Below are 13626 nucleotides of genomic sequence, written 5' to 3'. Positions count from 1 at the left end.
ACCGCGACCCTCCCAGCAGTGCAATGGGCAGGTCTGCACTTTCGTCCCTTACAGTCCTTTGTCCTAAGGGTGTGGGATCACAGCCAGAGAAGTCTGGATGCCTTGGTTCAGGTCCCATCCCAAGTAAAGAGATCCCTCTGGTGGTGGAGGAGGGTCTCAAACTTGTCGCAGGGCCGTCTGTGGTTCATCCCAGTCTCTCAGGTGGTAACCACAGACGCAAGCGGCAGAGGTTGGGGGGCGCACCTGGGTTCCCTTGTAGCACAGGACACCTGGGAGGGAAACGAACTCAGAAGGTCGTCCAATTGGAAGGAGCTGAAGGCAATCGGGCTAGCACTCAGGTTCTTCAAAAAGGAGCTACAGGGCCACCATGTACAGGTGCAGTCGGACAACTCGTCCGCCGTAGCTTATGTGAACAAGCAGGGAGGCACAAAGAGCGGAGTACTGCTGGCATTGGCATCAGACATTCTGAGCTGGGCCGAGACTCACACTCTCTCACTCTCAGCAGTCTACCTGAGAGGAGAAAAGAATGTGATAGCAGACTTTCTCAGCCGAACCAGGCTGAGAGAGGGCGACTGGATCCTCAACCAGGAGGTTTTCAATCTCATCTCAGAGAAGTGGGGTCCTCCAGAGGTAGATCTGTTCGCGTCAAGAAACAGCGCGAAAACCCCTTGTTTTTTCTCCCTAAACAGAGGGGAGGGAGCACGAGGGGTCGACGCATTGATCCAGGACTGGCATTTCAGAATCTGCTATGCCTTCCCGCCCCCAGCGTTATTACCAGCAGTTCTCAGGAAGTTTCAGATGGAAAACACGTCCCTGATTCTGGTAGCACCACATTGGCCAAAGAGGGCTTGGTTCTCAGTACTCAAGCAGCTAGCGGTCGAACCTCCCTTATTCCTGCCACCTCGAGAGGATCTCCTCTCACAGGGCCCAGTCCTCTGTCCACAGGTTCACCAATGGCAGTTAGCGGCCTGGCTACTGAGGAGGGTATGCTGAGAGCCAGGGGTTTTTCTGAGAAATTAATCTCCACCCTCCTCAATAGCAGGAAGAAGGAAACGCGCCAGATATATAAAAAAATCTGGGTACGTTTCAATAAATGGTGTGCAGAAGGCTCCCTTGCGGTACATAGTCCCACAGCTGTGTTGGAATTCCTTCAGTGTGGGGCAGACAAGGGTTTATCCATAAGTGCCCTTAAAGGTCAGGTGTCAGCACTTAGTACTTATTTAGAGAAACATCTGGCCACCAACCCCTGGGTGGTCAGATTCTTTAAGGCTCTGTCTAGACAAAGACCGGTTCAAGGTCCTCCCTTTCCCAAGTGGGACCTATCGTTAGTTTTGCAGGGCCTGACGGGAATCCCCTTTGAACCTTTAGAGGAATGTCTACTAAAGGATCTTACGTTAAAAACAGTTTTTTTGGTAGCAGTGACAACTGCCAGGAGAGTCAGCGAGATTGAGGCCTTATCTGTTAGACCTCCTTTTTGCGTTATTTTTCCAGATCGGATCATCTTTAAGACCGATCCAGCATTTTTACCTAAGGTTGCTTCTGGTTTCCACAGAAGTCAGGAGGTAGTTTTACCCTCATTTTGTCCCAACCCCTCGGGGGAAAGGGAATTAAAATTTCATTCTTTGGATGTAAGGAGATGTATCCTTAGATACCTAGAGCTGACCAAGATGTTTAGAAAGTCAGACTCTTTATTTGTTTTGTTTTCTGGGGCCAGAAAAGGATGCAAAGCGTCTCGACGCACTATTGCCAGATGGCTCAGAGTAGCCATTGGCCAGGCCTATACATTGGCAGGGAAAGAAATCCCAATGGGTATAAGAGCACACTCTACTAGAGCTATGGCAGCTTCGCAGGCAGAAAGGGCTGGAGCAACGCCAGAGCAAATATGCAGGGCTGCAACATGGTCCAGCTACTCCACTTTTGTAAAGCACTACAGAGTGGACCTGGTGTCGGCTAGTGAGCAAGCCTTTGGGCGAAAGGTATTGCAAGCGGTAGTCCCACCCTAAACTGGTAAGTGCTCGTTTATCCTCTCATGGTGGCTGTCCTGAAAGACGAAAGGGGAAAATTAGAGTTACGTACCGGTAACGTCTTTTCCAGTAGTCTTTCAGGACAGCCCTAGTTACCCACCCGAAATTTTTGGGGGGGTCTTACAAAAGACCAGAACGCAGCATGATAATGATATGGAATAGTATGTTATTAATGTGTTCTTGTGTCTCCCCAGCTGACCGGAGGTAATCTCGGAATATACTGAGGTCTGGCAGGGGGAAGTGAGAATTTATGGGCTGGCGCAGTGTTTCCTAAGAGGAAGAGGAGGAGACTATCTCTCATGGTGGCTGTCCTGAAAGACTACTGGAAAAGACGTTACCGGTACGTAACTCTAATTTTTTTTTTTTAATATTTATTTATTTATTTGTTCATTTATAAATGTAGTTTTATTTTGCATATTAAAAGCGTGGTTGATATAGAAGTGTCTTTATCTTAGGTGCGTAATTATGATAGACTGACCCCGATTAAGATTCTGGATCATTCTCTTGGATCCTTGGATAACCTCCGGCCTGGAGACTGTATAGTCTGCTTTAATAAAAATGACATCTACTCTGTAAGCCGCCAGATTGAGGCTCGGGGATTAGAATGTGCTGTGATATATGGAAGTTTACCCCCAGGTGAATATCATTTTTTTGTGTTGTCTTCTTGTAGACTGCAACAAGTTTAAAATCATACTGGACTTCTGTGATCTCTCACATAACATCTTGCAAAGTAGGATATGACTACAAGCTTTATAGGCTTTGTTTTGCACAGTGCTGTGCATCTAATGTGATGACTGAAGCGCAAATCAGATGTGACCTCAACAGCGAGCTGCTGCTTATTCAGTATGCATTCACAGTGCTGACCAAGCTATATTTTTCCAACTGCAGTGGTAGAAAATAAGATCAGGACATGGTAAAGTTTCTGTCAAGGGTGTCTGAATTACAAAACTGGCTGAACAGAATACATTTTTAGCAGATGAGTGTTCACACATATATCAGCTGTGTATTTAGTGGTTTGCCTACATTTTCTTTCAATGTAAGCTCTAAGGAGCAGGACCCTCTGATTCCTACTGTATTAAAGTGTATTGTATTTGTACTGTCTACCCTCAAGTTGTAAAGCGCTACGTAAACTGTTGGTGCTATATAAATCCTGTATAATAATAATAATTACTAAATACAACACCACAATGTTACACCATCAGAAAATGCAAGAACAGGCACAAAATGGAAAATTGCCATCAATAACCTTAAAAAAAAAAAAAAAAAGTTATTTCGTGCGTGTCCTGCTTCTGTATGTTGGGAGAGTCCTCTAATCGTTCCTGCCCTTCCTTTGTAGAGAGATCCCTGCCCACCAATGACTAGGTTTAGTCTAGGCTTAACTCTCCAAAAAGCTGTATTTCTAGGGAACAACCTGATATCTCTTATCTATTAAGATGCCATATTGATTTGTATTCTTCACTGCATTGTTATCGGTAGGTCCCCTTATTATTGAAGGACTGGGTGTCACCTGCATGTTTCTTTAAAATAGAAAATTTACACTTCATTACAAAAAATTGTTATTTGGAAAACATCTATACTCCTTTTATAGAGGTTATATCTGTATACACTTAGGCCTCATTCACAGCAATGCATCTCTTTCGCGTGACAGCAGAGGGCAGCTCATTTACTTGAATGGGCTGCCCTATGTGCAACAAACGTGCCAAAGAAATTCACACACCTCTTTCAGGCCGTGAGCCTCGTGACAAAACCCACATATGCTAACTACGTTTGGGGTGTACTAAGCATGAATGGCACCGCAAGTGTGATGCGTGTTTGTAGTTAGTTTTTTTTTTTTTTGTTTTTTTTTTTGAGTGTTTTTGAACTGTGCAGGTGTGAATGGGGCCTTGCATGTAATGCATTTGGTATCTAAAAAAAATAAAAAATAAATAAACAAGCAATCCCCTGGTAGTCTTATGCTCTCCCCACTCTGCCCCTGACCAGTCTGGGCATTCTGGACCCTTCTGGAACATTATCAAATAGATATGTGCACTGACAAAAAATTTGTTTGTTTTCATTTCATTCTTTCTTTTGCTTTTTCCGAGAATTCGGAAATCCGTAAATTCAAATTTTCAAGATTTCGAATTTCCGAATTCTGAATTTTGGAAATTTGGAAAGTCAAAAATTCGAAAATCTGAAAAAAAGAAAGAAAATCAGCAAAATTCAAAATAACTATTAAATTATAGGTATTGGAATTTCCTTTCAAATTTGGCTGTTTGTGAACGTAACGAATACAAATTTATCTGAAGTTACAAATTATCCGAAATAACGAATGCCGCATCTAAACAAATGGAATGGAACAAATTAATAATAATAAAGTTGTATTATTATTGTTCATTATTATTAGATCGTTTATGTTCCATTCGTTTAGATACGGCATTCGTTATTTCAGATAATTCGTAGCTTTGGATAAATTCGTACTCATTGTGTTCACTAACAGCCAAATTTGAAAGGAAATTCCAATACCTATAATTTAATAGTTGTTCAGATTTTTAGGGTTTTTGGATTTTCATTCTTTTCGAATTTTCAAAAATTTAGAATTTCCGAATTCCTGGAAATTAAAAAAATCGGAAATTTCTGATTTAACGAATTTGTCAAAAATGTGTTAAAAATTGAATTTGGAATTTCGGAATTAATGAATTTTGTCAAAATTCGCTAAAAAATGAATTTGAAACTAAAAGAATTGCACGTGTCTATTATCGAACCCGCAGGTTTCTTCTTCTCCCATCTAGTCCTGCTCTTCCTTCCTTTTTCTCCTTCTCCCACCTTTTTCCATCTTTTCGCCGGAGTTTTGTAACAGATCTCTCTCAGGACTTTGCATCTGTCAGGAGCTGTACATATAATATCAGGTTTTATTCAGTCTGCTTTACATTGTAAATTAAATACACATATTAAGTGTGTGTTTTTATTTTTTTAATTTATTTTTTAAGGGACAAAACTTGCGCAAGCAAATAAATTCAATGACCCAAATGACTCCTGTAAAATTTTGGTTGCCACTGATGCCATTGGAATGGGGCTGAATTTGTGAGTATAAGTTCATACTGCTCCATACTGTGTTCATAAACCTGCTTGCATAGGTCGTTCCTCATTAGAAAAATGATTTGGCATATCTGGGAACAGTTTATTTCTGGACAGACTTTTAGATGAAATGCATTTTACCATGTGTTGTGAGGGATGTCTTCTTGTACACCTTTGGTCAGAATTGTAACATAAACTTCTATGTCGAGGGTATAACCTCCTCCACCAGTGTCAAATATTTGGGCCTCTGAAGATTTTAGCTTCAGCTATTTATTTAAACAGTACAGGTTAAAGTGTTACTAAACCTAGGACCCTGCATTCACTATACAGCATGTGGTCTCCCACAGAACATGGAAATTATTTTAGTAAATATAAACTGCTAAATACTTTTTCTCATCAGCAGTATATAGCAGTCCTGTGACTTCTATTAGTGTCCGGTCGAGCACTGGTTGAAGCTTGTATGAGGAGTTTTCATTCTTCCCTGATTATCCCATGAGACTGCAGGACCCCTGATCCTGTCTGGACCGTGCTAATTGGCCCTGTGCTGATTACATGCACCCTCCCAAGAAAAAAAAAAAAAAAACTCTCTAGCAATACACACCAAACTGAGCATGTGCAGAATGCCCCCAAGGCTCTCTACTATCAGGAGATGGATTGGGCACTGTGTCAGAAGGGAAGAATCAGAGAAGACAGGATCAAACGGCCTTTTTACACAATGCAGCGGATTAACCCCTTAGGTTCCACAGTAAGTATAATGCGCATGCTTTGCTACATATACAGACTGATTTTACTGTTGTGGGTTTAGTAACACTTTACTGATGGTGTAAAAAAATGAATGGTATATCCAACTATAATACAAGATGTTATTCTTGGGCCTGAAACATGGGACAGATGTGTAGAACCTTACTGGAGGTCAGAAAAATATTATTTTTTTATAACAGCTTACCTGTAAAATCCTTTTCTTTCGATGGACATCACGGGACACAGAGCCACAGTAATAACTGATGGGTTTATGTAGGTACCACTAGGTATTGGACACTGGTCACACCCTAATCAGGAAGTTCAACCCCCTATATAATCCCTCCCCTTACAGGGATACCTCCGTTTTGTAGCAAAGTAATATAAGTGTATTAGAAGAGGGGTGGGACCTCTGTGTCCCGTGATGTCCATCGAAAGAAAAGGATTTTACAGGTAAGCTGTTATAAAAAATCCTATTTTCTTTCTCAGGCATCACAGGAAAACAGAGCCACAGTAATAACTGATGGGATGTCCCAAAGCAATGCCAACTGGGGGGGGGGGGGGGGGGGGAATCACAACCAAGTAGGGTACATTCAGACCTGAGGACCTTGTACCGCTGTCTGCAGCACACTACGCCCAAAGGTGATATCCTCATGCCTTTTCACATCCACCTGATAAAATCTGGTGAATGTATGGACTGAAGACCAGGTTACGGCCTTGCAGATCTGAGCCATAGAGGCCTGGTGATGTACTGCCCAAGAAGCACTAATAGCCCTTGTAGAATGTGCTTTGATCTGAAACGGAGGAATCTTCCGTCTCAGACCGTAAGCCTGAATAATCAATTGTCTAATCCATTTAGAAATGGTAGCTTTTGACGCTGCCTGTCCTCTACTAGGACCCTCTGGCAGCATGAGCAAAACGTCCGTTTTGCGAATTTGAGCAGTTGCTTCCAGATAGGCCTTGACTGCTCTTACTACATCCAAAGAATGTAGCACTCTTTCTTCCGGAGAACAGGGATCTGGAAAAAAGGAAGGCAGAACAATGTCTTGGTTTAGATGAAAATCTGAAACCACCTTCGGTAAAAAACTAGGATGAGGGCGCAGTACCTCTCTATCCTTGTGTGCAATCAAATAAGGCTCTTTACAGGAAAGAGCTGCTAATTCTGATACTCTTCTAGCAGAAGAGATGGCTACCAGAAAAATTAGTTTCCTTGTCAGCAAGATCAAAGGAATCTGACGTATTGGTTTAAAAGGCTGTTTCTGTAACACCGACAGAACCAAGTTCAAGTCCCAGGGATTTAGGGGCGCCTTAACCGGAGGATTAAGACGCATCACCCCCTGCATAAAGTTTCGGACCAAAGAATGCAAAGCAAGTGGCCGTTGAAATAATATTGATAAGGCCGAGACCTGGCCCTTGATGGTACTCAAGGCCAGCTTCATTTCTAATCCCAATTGTAGAAAATCAAGAATGCTACCAATCACATATTTTCTGGGATGCCAACCCCTGGATTCACACCAGGATATATAAGCTTCCCAGACTCTATGATCATTCTGGAAGCTGGCTTCCTTGCATTGATCAAGGTAGATATCACAGGACCTGAAAGCCCACGACTCTTCAGAACGTGGGTCTCAATAGCCAAACTGTCAAATTTAGCATTTGTAAGGCAGGATGGAACACTGGACCTTGAGATAACAGGTCTGGGCGTACCGGTAGGGTCCACGGGGAACCTACCGTCATCCTTACTATTTCTGCATACCAAGTCCTTCTGGGCCAAGTGGGGGCCACCAGAAGTACCGACTTCCTTTCCTGCCTGATCCTGCGAAGGAGTCGTGGCAGTAGCAGAATAGGCAGGAATGCATAAATCAGTGAGAACCGATGCCACGGAATCACCAACGCATCCGTCCTGCATGCAAGAGGATCCCTTGTCCTTGCTACAAATCTGTCTATCTTTTTGTTGAATCAGGAAGCAAAGAGATCTACATCTGGAACCCCCCCTCTTTGGCATATGGCCAAAAAAACGTCGGGATGCAGAGACCATTGCTCTGGGAGTAACTGCTGGCGACTTAGATAGTCCGCCTGCCAGTTCTCTATCCCTGAAATGAAAACTGCCGATATGCATGGCACATGCATCTCTGCCCAGACTAAGATCTGGTTCACCTCTTTTTGAGCAGCCCAGCTCCAGGTGCCTCCCTGATGATTGACATAAGCCACTGCTGTGGCATTGTCGGACTGAATTCTGACCGGGCAACCCTGTAGCCTGACAGTCCAGGCTTTTAGGACTAGATATAGCGCCCGGATCTCCAGAATGTTGATGGGTAAGGTCCTCTCGGTCTTGGACCATAGCCCCTGGATCGCAGACTGTTCCAGAACTGCTCCCCAACCTGACAGACTGGCATCTGTTGTTACCACCGTCCAGGTAACCGGTAGAAAGGATTTCCCCTTCTGCAGGTTTTCGGTTATTAGCCACCAATTGAGGCTCTGACGCACCGCATGAGACAGGTGCATCGGAAAGTCTAATGCCTGAACCCTCTTGTTCCAGGTCGACAGAATACTGTGTTGCAGCAGTCTCGAATGAAACTGAGCATAGGGAACTGCTTCGAATGAAGACACCATCTTTCCTAGCAGCCTCATACAAAGACGGACAGAAGGACCCTTCTTGGTCCTGACTGCCAGAATCAGTTCCCTTAAAGCAGTAATCTTTGCCTGAGGCAGAAATACTTTCTCCTGGCTTGAATCTATGATCAGACCCAAATACTCCAGTCTTCTTACTGGCTTTAGGAAAGACTTTTCTAGGTTGAGGATCCAACCTAGGTGTTCCAGATACTTGACCGTGGTCCTCAAGCTCCCGTTCAAGGAGGCTACCGACTGGTCTATCAAGAGCAGGTCGTCTAGGTATGCTAAGACAGTTATACCTTGAGCCCTTAATCTGGCCAGAGGAGGAGCCAAGATCTTTGTGAACACTCGAGGTGCAGTGGCTATCCCGAAGGGCAGAGCCACAAACTGAAAATGGCGCCCTCCTATCTCGAATCATAGAAACTTCTGATGAGCAGGAAAAATGGGCACATGTAGATATGCATCTCTGATGTCTATCGATGCCAAAAATTCTCCTCCCTGCAGGATGGAGACTACTGTCCGAACTGATTCCATGCGGAAGGACTGAATCCTTAGGAATCGATTCAGATCTCTTAAATCCAGAATGGGTCTGACATGCCCATTTGGTTTTTGGACCGTAAAAAGGTTGGAATAGAAGCCCAATCCCTGATCCTTTGTGGGAACCACCATAATGACCTCTTGCGACAAAAGTCGCTCTAACGCTAGAAGGAGCGACTGCTTCTTCTCTGGGTCTCTGGGAACACCTGATCTGAGGAAACGAGGAGAGGGAAATTCTTGGAACTCCAGCTTGTACCCTAAGGTTACCGTGGAGATTACCCATCTGTCCTGGAAGTCCTCCTGCCAGAGTCTTGAACTGCATCAGTCTTCCCCCCACTCGAGCGAGTGGGGGAGTGGGGGCGCCCCTTCAGGAAGAGGCCTTAGTGTTCTGTCTAGAAGACTTCTTCCCCCAGGACTTCTTTTGTCCCTGGGGTTGACTCTTGTTTCTTGCCCCAGACGGAGGAGGCCGTCGTGACTGCCTTGAGACTGATGCCGCTGGGGAAAGAGTCCGCTTGAAAGAGGGACACTTACTCTTCTTCTTAACAGGTTAAGTGCTTTTCCCACAAGAGATTCTCTTGATATAGTTATCCAAGTCTTCTCCAAACAACCTTGCACCACGAAAAGGAAACCCAGCCAAGAGCTTCTTACATGGTGCTTCGGCTGACCAATTTTTCAACCATAAGATCCTACGCATATGCACCAACCCAAGTGAAAGATGAGAGGTTTGCATGATAGAATCTCTGATGGCATCAACAACATAACATAAGGCCGCTGGAAGGTTAGCCAACCCCTGGGCCTGCTGTTCAGGTAGAACCTTGATGACCTGCTTAACATGGTCTCTTAAGTATTGACAGACTCCAATCACTGCTGCTGCAGGTTGAGCCACTGATCCTGCTAGGGAAAAAACATCCTTCAATAAGGATTCCATCTTTTTATCCACAGGATCCCTGAGCATCTGAGCGTTGTCTACAGGACAAGTCAGACTACTATTTATAGAGGAAATGGCCGCATCAATGGCCGGCATTCCCCACATCTTAATAAATTTTTCTTCCATAGGATAAAGTGTTGAAAACTTTTTCGGCGGAAGAAAACGCTTATCTGGGTGATCCCACTCAGAATAAAGCAGCTTTTCAAGCAAATTATGAAGCATGTGCTGTTTGAGAAGGCTTCAGTGACCCCAAAGAAGAAGAGGGTGTCTTAACTGATTCAGATATGGGCAACTTAAATGTGGAGCGGACCAATCCAGTAAGGATCTGTACTAAGACTTTCTCCTCTTGGGAAGCCGAAGAGGGTCTCTCTCCACCTGATTCCTCCGAAGAGGAATCATCCGTCCCATCCTGATCCTCTGAAGGGGATTCTTCTCCTTTATCCCAGAGCTCCTCTGCCTGAGGGTCTTGGGGAGCAGAGGAAGGCCTAGTGCGTTTTCTTCCACTGAGTGAAGATGTAATCACGGCCATTAATCTTTCCTCTAAACCAGTAATGGTTGAGGAAAAAACCTTGTGTGTAATGTATACAGGGGCTGAAGTGCCAGAAGCGGTTATAGCCCCTGACCCCAACGGTTCTCCCTGGCTAGCCATCCCTGGCCCCTCGGGGGGGAGGATGTTGCAGACAGGGGGTCCTCAGAACCTGACCGAGATCCCCTAGTGTCTCTGGTTCTGGGGGTATTTGAACCTCTTCTACCCATAGTGCAAAGCAACAAGGTGGAGGTATCAAAAAATGAACGCTGACTGCTGAGCGATGTAGTCTGGCTAGAAGCCTTGCTACCGAATGCCCAGTCTGGTGTTACTTTAGTAAATGCAGCCTAGGAGAATACCTGTGTCCCACCTACATGCGACTGTCAGCTCTGTGTCCCTCCAAAGGCTCAGAGCACCTATAAAGTGTGCTTTAAATAGCCCTGTTTCAGGCAATGTGGACGTCTGAGCACGCTGACGCCCCGCCCCCCCCCCCCCTACCGCCCCCTTCGTTTTCGAAAAACGAGCGCTTCCCGCGCTAGCCGCTTCCGGAACAAGCATGTAGGAAGCTGGGGATGGAGGAGGAAGGAGAGAGGATGGCAGAGATGGAGCCTGCATGATGCAATGGCAGCCTGGCGGCGGTGACAGTGCAGTGTAAACCGCCTTACAGCCTTCCCACGGCCTCCCCCTAGCCTGGGGGGAATATCCCAGAGGAGAAACACCCCCCTCCCCCCCATCCCATCCTACCTGGAGCCGGTCGGAGAAGCTCTGTGCAGCGTCAAACGCTGGGACAGAATCAGCATGAAAAAGGTATGTGCTCTTGGCAGCCCCCGGTGGTCACAATAGGCATAGCATGCATTTACCTTAAAGGAGAAAACCTACTAGAATTAAAATTCTGTGGAATTTCCTCTTACCTTATCCAGCCGCAGGATTCTGTATATACAGACCCAATCTTCACCTCCGTTTGAAAAAACCTTCAGAGACTGGGGCCCCTACGGATAGGGGGATCCAGAGTTCTGGCCCTGTAAATCACCCAGCCAGAAATAAGGTGTTGACCCTTTTCTGATATGCGAGGTCCAGCTCTCTAAAAAGAGAAGTATTACATGTAAAACCTTGTTTCTTCGGACACGAGGCCCGGGTACCATCCAATTCGGCCATGAAAAGACACTTTGAATGGATCCGGTACGCCTGGCTTGCCCCAGTATAGGATATCAGGATATTCCCTTTGGAGCTTCAGCACTGGACATCTTTACACGTCCAACACCTAAGACACTGGTGTAAAAACTGAGGTATCCCTGGAAGGGGAGGGATTATATAGGGGGTCGAACTTCCTGATTAGGGTGTGACCAGTGTCCAATACCTAGTGGTTACCTACATAAACCCATCAGTTATTACTGTGGCTCTGTGTCCCGTGATGTCCGAGAAAGAAATGTTGTGCATACAGAGGTATTGTTGATAGCTGGGCTTAGTCACAGTTCAAACCATGTATGGGTAGTCTGACTGTACCTGAGTTTATAGATCGATCAACTTGAGTACAACCAGCCTGCTGGAATTTACACACGGTTATCGCTAGCAATATTCACTGTCTTCTCCTGACAGGGACGACTTCAACCCTGAACACAATCTGCTGTAAATTCCACACTGTTGTCTTTTGTTAATCGAACAGTGAGGCTGCTGGGGGGGGAGCACTCTGTGCATGCATTAGGACTTGAACAAGGAAGTACTTCCTCCAGTGATGCTAAGGGGCGGGTTCCAACTGTATAGTGTCCTAGCAACAGGACTGGGCACAGATGGGGACAGGACAGGGCACAGATAGCTATGGGAGTCTTTCAGCCAGGCTTCTGGGGAGGGGAGCACAAATGACTTGCATGTATTGTGTTTACATTATTCAACATTTTTAAGAGCTGCTCTGCAGTATTAAGTAATTTAGGCAACTTTTGAGTACATAGTATGTCCTGATCAAACTAAGAGGTGTACAGTGGTGATACTGTAAATATTAATAAATGAGAGCAGTCAAGAGTGCGTCTCCAATTTATTGATTTGCTTTTGTTTGTTTTCCCATAATTACTTTTTTAGGAGTATTAAAAGGATCATATTCAATTCCTTGGTTAAACCAACAATGAACGAGAAAGGAGGAAAAGAGATGGACACCATCTCCACTTCCCAGGCCCTGCAGATAGGAGGCCGAGCTGGCAGGTTTAGCTCTATGTATAAGGATGGAGAAATCACCACCATGCTCCAGAGTGACCTAACACTCCTAAAGGAAATCCTAAGCAAGCCAGTTTCTGATATCCAGGTAAGCCATTTTATATTGTAAGAATTCTAGTGGTTTTGTCAAAGTGTTAATAAATACAGCAGCTTCATTAATCTGAAGTAGCTGCAGCGATTGGGGGGGGGGGGGGTTTACAGACACTTCTGGTTTCTACAGCAGTCGGGAGTGCATGTAAATACGAAAAGCCAACTGTTGGACTCCCAGTTGTGCGGTATACCCTCCCCCACCCCCTCTCTTGTTCCCAAGCACCGGTGTCCCACCTGCAGGCCTTAGACTCGCATAGTGGGTGTCGCCCATCAGCAGAATGAACACAGAAGTGGAGTGCATTATGAGGAAGAAGCTAATGGAGCACAATCTGCTTCAGTGAAAGGAAGGTGAGACATCAGTGTTCCACAGACAAGGGTGGAGGACGTGAGGCTCTGGAGGTCTGGACAGAGGGTGGGAGCTGCAAGATGGTTATTGGTTGCTAGGACTGCCCAGCATGCTAGCAACCAATCTTCTGCTTGTTAACTCGGGCAGCCTCTGCCCTCTGTCCAGAGCTGTCCTGCCGCCCACTGTCGGCTCTGAGAATGACACTGGCGACGGTGATGGCTGTGGGCAGAACAGCTCCTAAGTGGTGGGAATGCGATGGCCCAGATAAGACAGTGGGCTCCATTCACAGAACCAGATTGGATGCAGTATTTAGGTCTGATCCCGCCCCCTTGTGAAAACGTTGGTCAGGGGCATGCTGAGTCAATCGCGTCACAAGGGGGTAGTGTCACCCGACGACGTCACCGGGTGGCCCCATCCCTTAGTTATCCTGTTGCTGACCAGCTGCCGTCGTTATACGGCGGCAGGTTGGTACGACTGCGCAAAGTGACGTAGATGTACGTTAGCCGCTTTAAGAGCTGTTGGAGGCGTGTGCGCTGCCGGCCACGATGTCCGCCGGCCACCCGCA

General features: G+C 45.6%; 1 protein-coding gene across 2 annotated transcripts in view; it reads left to right on the top strand.

Annotated features, from left to right (window-relative positions):
• The window catches only part of SUPV3L1 (Suv3 like RNA helicase), a 54646-nt gene that overhangs the window by 20864 nt on the left and 20156 nt on the right, over positions 1-13626 (top strand). For both annotated transcript variants that reach the window (XM_073596468.1, XM_073596469.1), the window contains 3 exons: positions 2480-2660; positions 4991-5084; positions 12494-12713. In XM_073596468.1, coding sequence (XP_073452569.1) covers positions 2480-2660; positions 4991-5084; positions 12494-12713 — 495 coding nt within the window. The remainder of the gene's footprint in view (positions 1-2479; positions 2661-4990; positions 5085-12493; positions 12714-13626) is intronic.

This window comes from Aquarana catesbeiana, linkage group LG08, assembly GCF_042186555.1.
Source record: "Aquarana catesbeiana isolate 2022-GZ linkage group LG08, ASM4218655v1, whole genome shotgun sequence".
In the NCBI taxonomy this organism is placed as follows: Eukaryota; Metazoa; Chordata; class Amphibia; order Anura; family Ranidae; genus Aquarana; species Aquarana catesbeiana.
The sequence above is the reverse complement of the archived record's forward strand: the minus strand, read 5'-3'. Positions and strand labels throughout refer to the sequence as shown.